This window comes from Lipotes vexillifer, unplaced genomic scaffold (genome assembly GCF_000442215.2).
Source record: "Lipotes vexillifer unplaced genomic scaffold, Lipotes_vexillifer_v1.1 scaffold153, whole genome shotgun sequence".
Lineage (NCBI taxonomy): Eukaryota > Metazoa > Chordata > Mammalia > Artiodactyla > Lipotidae > Lipotes > Lipotes vexillifer.
The window spans coordinates 2,278,930-2,285,548 of NW_006774670.1; the positions used below are offsets into that span (position 1 = coordinate 2,278,930).

Below are 6,619 nucleotides of genomic sequence, written 5' to 3' on the forward strand. Positions count from 1 at the left end.
AACCGCTGAGTAGAGCAGCACTCAAATTTTCTACATCTTTGGTAACTTGTGCTAATTTTTATTAAGCATTTACTATATGTCAGACACAGGTCTCAAAATTTTATAAATACACACACACTCATAAATGTGTGTGTGTGTGTGTAGTCACAAACACCCGAAGAATTAAGAACTATCATTTATCTGCATTTTTTAAGAAGAAGATTGTCACACAAAGCAGTTAACTTACTTTTCCACAGTCACACAGCTCATAAGTAACTAACCTGGGATTCAAACTCAGGCAGTCTAGCTCCATAAGCCCTTTTCTAAGTCACCATGCTTAATAAAAAACTCAACATTAACCTACTAAAAAAAAAAAATGTAAATTAAACAAAAATATTTTTGAATTATTTTAAGTATATCCATTAGTGGTATTTTTAAAGCATATTTTGTTGGTTTTACTTTTAGTCTGATAAATGTAAAGAAAAAAGTTTGCGATGATTTTTATTGATACCTCTATTCAATATCCACCTGCAAGCAATTACCAAATCTATCAACCAAGTTCATTTGATCTACTGTAGATGAAAATTAGGTCAATACAGAAAACAAGCTGTTTTGAAAACTGGTGATTAGCAATTTATATTCTCATTTATCTATGAATAAATTAACACAAGCTATTTTATATTCTAATATCTATTATGCCCAAAGCATTTTGTTAGGGGTTTATATATCTACATCTCATATTTCATCCTCCTAATAGCCCACTGAGGTAGGACCTAGTGTCCTAATCCTACCAATAAGGAAAGGAGGTTCTCCCAGCCCAAGGTGCACAGCTAATAGGAGACAAAACCAACATTCAAGGTCAATTCTGTCTTGAGTGCAAAGCCCACGTTCTTTCCTTTCTCCCTCTTTCTGCCCTATTATTTCCCCATCAGTTATCCTAAAAACTGCGATTCCTTTTAAATTTGAAATATAAAGCATGGTTGATTAGCAAAAATTTAAAACCCATTTAGAAAAGCAGTAGCTATTATCATTTTTTGTTATTATGCTTTGGTGATCTTCGTCCAGTTACCCAACAGCCCTGAGCCTATTTTTCCTCATTTACTGAAGGGGAATTAAAAAAAGGGTCTGCTGCCTATGAATATTATGAGGATTAATGAGATGATGTTTTTAAAGAGCATAATGTGTGTGCCCTACACAATGTAAACATTCAGGTAGAATGAGCCAACTGTTATATTTTTTATTAGTGAAAAGAACGTTTGGTCTTCCTGGTACACTGAATATGCACAATTGTTTCTTAAAGTCCCTAAAAGTATGAGAACTCTTCATTTGTAACAGTGAAAAAAAATAGTCAATGACCTAGTAGGGGAATTAAACTGTGTTTTCCATCATTTAATAAAATACTATACAGCAATTATTGCTAAAATACGTGCATGGATGTGAACAAATCTCAAAAATAATATTAAAGGAAACACCAAGTTGCAAAAAAATAACTCTGATTATCAAAGTGAATCTTCAACATGCCTACAGATGTTATGTGTTCACCTATTTTTTAATCACTAAAATTGCCAAGAAAAGCAGAGGCATAAAGTTTAATTAACGTTAAAGATCTCTCTTTATGATCTACACTTACCTATTACTTAAGCAAGGCAGCCGTGCTTATCATTACACAGAATGTTTGTTTTAAAAAAATGCAATTCTTACAATTCATAACAGACGAAATACAGGTCATTATCGGATTGAATTCAAAAGAAAAACACCACAATCATTAGGCGGCAGTTGAAACTGCCTTGAGGTTACATAATGTCTAACTAAAACACACAAATCCGAATTCAGAAAACACAAGAGTGCATTAATTACAGCACAGACTACAAACATGAAAGGTATAATGCACAGATAATTAAGTCTCAATCTACAAAGTTACAAAAAATGTCCTTAGGATAAGAATAAATAATTACAGAAGGATTACAGCACCAAAGTCTACATCATTATCGTGAAACTTTTTTCATCACCTTGCAGAAGCTTCAGTTCAAAATATATTTTTTCAAACAAAGAAGGGCTTTTCAAATTATGAATAAAGGGTACAAATGTTAATGTCTTTTCACTTGTAAAAAGGATCACACAGATACCTTTACCCTCTAACAATAAATCAAACGGTTAACTATTAATTTTGATTCATTATTTAGATATTCAAGTCAAAATTTGCAAATACTGAAATAATCAACCCATTTTATAAACAGTCATTTTAAATGAAAAAGTCTGAATTTTAGAATGCTAAGCACTTTTCTGCTATAACATGAAATGTAAAGTTTTCCTTGAACATGGAAAGGATAGGATGAGCTTCTGTATTTTTCTAATTCAATGTAGCAAACAATTGCTTACCATTTTTCTGTACGTTTTTGGTTCATATGTATTTCAACATTAAAGTCTAAAATAGTTGCATCCATTTTTAATATCTATGTATTAATACATCTAGAGAAAAATATCTAAGATTTTTACTTTTAATAAGAAGTTCACAGGAGGCTGGAGACTTCAGGTTTAGAATTCAAATTTTTGAAAAGCCCTCAAACAGTCACTATAGTACCTCAGTCTTATAACAAGTTATCACAGACACTCCAGTCACAGTGCAGCCTTGCATACCACCCTCCTCCCCTTTACCGCTGTTTCCTTATTTTTCCTTCCCCCCAAACATTCAGAGGCATGACACCTAAAAGACAGGGCTTTGACTCTGCCAAGGATAAAACAGTTACATGAAAGATGGATGGAAATCATTAAACTGGGGAGGAAGATAAGACAGGTACCTCTTCAGTAGCTAAAGATACCTGTTCCTTCCTGCTTTGAGCACTAAGGAGGATCCTCCTGGAAGGATCACAAGACACATCTATGACTCCCAGGGAAGGGCAGCTGGTGAGACTTGCTTTCTGCTTGGAGACCTCTGTGGGAGACCTCCAGATGAGCTGATAAGGAAGAAGCTGGCGCTTCAAGCCTAGATCTGACCTGGCCCTCAAAAGATAGGACTTAAAAAGAAGAGATCCTGAGGTCCAGTGTCCAGCATAGCCCCACCCAGCCCAGCCTTCCCTAAAGGAGCAGACAGGAGTTCAGGGAAGAAGCCCAAGGCAAGGACAAACATAACCCATTTGACTGGCAAGTTAATTGCATCAGATAAATTGGCAGAGGGTGTGTGGGGGGGTGAGGGTACATGTCCAGGGAGATAGAAACAAAGCACCTCACACATCAGGAATACACATCCAGCAACATGTTCCTGTCAACACTTATATGAAATCTTGAAGGAGTAAAGAAACTATGCCCAAATCACTGACCACAAAGAAATATATTTATATGGTACAGCAAGAAATGTACTAAATATCGTTTAGATGTTATTTGATTAGAGAGGATCTCAGATTATATAAGCCACGGTTTCATTTTATAAGTCATAACTGTAATTAGTTTGCAATTACTGTTTGCAGTTCAGGCAAGGACCACAAAGAAAAACAGACAGTGAAGTCTGAAAATAATTTAATTTACTTTCTCATTTTATAATTTGATCACCAGAAATGCCTAGTTACCATTTACTGCCATAATCAAAGAAGAGAGAGGTGACAATGGGTTCTCTGGCAGTGCTATGATGAGGCTCCTGCTAAGCTCTTTACTACTAATTTCAACATTATTTTAATTCTCATTTTCAAAGACTCAGTCACAATGTGAATAACAAGTCTTTCACATGGTGCAAAGCTTACACTTAGAAGTAAATGAACATCAAAAGATTCTCAAAAATTTATGAAAAATAGCACAAATTATTTAAAACTTGAGCCAAATGTTTCTTATCTGAAGTTATCCTTATGGCTCTCAAAAGGATTCTGTTCCCGCAAAGACATAGCAGACCCTTCTCATTTACTTTAATTGTTTAAAATTAGCAAAATATGCTAAAGCTATGGTGTCATACAAAAATCGGTGATCTTCTACTTTCCTAAGAAATACTCCATTTCTTACATATGCAATCAACACTTTTAAGAATATTTACTAAATGAGTGGTTAAGAAAGTGTGTTAGAGAGTCAGATGTACTGGAATGAAATCCCAGTTCACTACCCATGTGATCCTAGAAAAATTAACCTAAGGCTCAGTTACCTCATAAGAAAATGGAGGAATAATTCCTATTTCAGAGGGCCAATGTGAGAACTAGATAACCCATGGAAAATTAGATACCAAACCAGCTTCTAGGTGTTTAATAAATGATACTGCCAACTGATTTCCCAGTACATACTCAATATTGCCATAGGCACCAGGGGTGCCACGATAAAGACAAATTAATTAGGGTCTCTGCCCTCAAAGAGTTTACACTCTAATGGGAGGTACTTAACATGGTCTTGTAAATTGCCATGTTTTCTCTGGCATGTACTAAATTTCCATATTTTTCTCTTGTAAATACAACCAAGATCCAGCACCAGGGACAGAGGGGATACACAGGGAGACAAAGGGGGAATGAGAATCTTGCAGAAATGCCAGCCTAGAGCCTGTTTACAGGAATCTGTAATTGCATTTAGTGCCACAGCGGTAAGGACTGAACTTAAACAACCTCATGACTCCCAACAGAGACAAGTGTTAGCTTTTAGTAAATTAAAAAAAAAAAAAAAAAAAAAAAAAAACAAAAATCCCACCACAACCCTGAAGAAAACCACATCTTAGGTGTAACTTTGAGAAACGGTTGAAAGCTCTCCCTGCTATAAGTCAGCTCCTCTTAGACTCCACAGTTATCTCAGGGTACCAATGACCCAACGGGCCGGCAGGCCCCCTCTTTAGCGTTCTTGGTCTCCAGCTGAAGTGGTCTCATATTGTACTGCTACTACTTTTTACATGTCTTCTACACTACACTCAAGCCCCTTTTTTTCTCTCTACCTCCTCTGCATCTAGTGCCGTGACCAGTACCAAGCAAGTGCTCACTAGATGCATGGTGAATGATTAATTCATGCCAATCGTGTCAGGTAGTAGAGATACAGTCATTAGGAACATGGCCCCTGCCAAAAAGCACATAACCTAGTGGGGAGATAGAGTCAGCAATTCAAATATAAAGTGCACTCATGGAAGAATATAATACCAGGCATGGAGGAAGGTACAGGAAAGAATGTCCAGGCAGAATTAGGGGAAATGAAGTCCCCCAATTAAATAGGAGAAAGCTGAAGTGTCCCAGGAAGTTATAAGTTGGAAACAGACTCTGGGCAGTGGTGTACAAGAGAGATGGCATGACAAAAAATTTCAGAAGAAAGAAGAGGTTGGTTGAATGGGTCAAATTTAGAAATGAACACTGAAAATAAAATTGTTAAAACATAACTAAATTCCCCCAAATTGAATACACACAACTTATCATAAAAATTCTTACCTCCCTGAAATTCCTTTTGCTGACCCTGGAATCTCTGGTACAGGCCGATGTCTTAGCAGAAAAGATCGAGATGGTCTTGAAACCAACTTGCTACGACTTCTCATAGGTGTTAGGACTGGCGATGACGGAACATACAAATCATTTACAACCATTTCTCCTTGAAATTGAAAGAATGGGGATGGTAGTGAGCTTTCTAATAAACCATTAGTTCCATTTCCAGAATTTGCTTCTGATACTGAACAGTCAGGGGCAGAAAGGAATTCAGGGTCTGCACTAGGAAGCTTGCTCACATTTTCTGAGATCAAATCAACTTTTTTTGTTTGTTCTTCGGTTGTACAGTCGATAGTCTTTTGTGCAGTCAAAGATTCTACGTCAGTAATTTCACTACCCAATAAAGAATCTTGAAAAGAATCTGAATTCAGGTGTGGTTCTTCTTCCGGAATGGGAAAGTTGTATGTAGGAAGAGTCAGCTTATCATCTGATTTAAAAGACTGGCTATTTTCCACACTAACTTCATTTTGATCAAGACTTTTTGTAACAGTCTCCAACTGCGTTGGGCTGGGTGTCTGAACACTGTGTGAATCTGAAAGTTCTAGGCAGGTATTCTGAGCAGAAGATGGAGCATGGTGATCCTCTGAAGTCTCAGGATTCTTCTTTGTTTTATGAACATTTGCATATATGGAGATATCTTGCATTTTTGACAGGATTATCTGTAACTGTTTAAGTATCCTCCTCCGGTGTCCTGTAGGTGATATTCCAACTTTGAGGAGCACGCTGTCATTTATTTCTGCACAGTCCCTTACATTATTAAAACCAAATTCGCGGAAGCGTAAGAGGTACTGCTCCAAATTAATGCTCATTAGGAAATGTTTGATATCAACATTCACTTCACTGACTGAGGACATAATGGTGGCTTCATTACTAGGCAATATGATAGAAGCAGTACAATGCAATACACACACAAGAGGGTGCACTTCTGTATTGGATTTTCCTCTATCACTTATCTCAAAATGTTATTTTCTGCACAGTGAATGCTTTACGTACTTAAGCCTAGAAAAAAAGAAAAGCAATATGTTAGGACATTTTTGGTATTAAAACTAGTTTCACATTATAAACGTTCTCTGAAGAAAAACAATAGAAATGAGGATCATTACTTGTGATCGCTGAGAGTTTGGAATCTTTGTGCATTACTTTGTATGCCCTAGAAAGTCAATTCCTAGGTAGAGTGTGAAGGGACAGGACAGAAATGCTATGGTAGTATCAAATGA

General features: G+C 36.5%; 1 protein-coding gene across 1 annotated transcript in view; it reads right to left on the reverse strand.

The window, feature by feature from the left end:
- ARAP2 (ArfGAP with RhoGAP domain, ankyrin repeat and PH domain 2) overlaps positions 1 to 6,256 on the reverse strand; it is a 183,717-nt gene extending 177,461 nt beyond the window's left edge. The window contains exon 1 of the mRNA XM_007449426.1: positions 5,352 to 6,256. Within this exon, the coding sequence (XP_007449488.1) occupies positions 5,352 to 6,256 (905 nt within the window). The remainder of the gene's footprint in view (positions 1 to 5,351) is intronic.
- Positions 6,257 to 6,619: the final 363 nt, after the last annotated feature.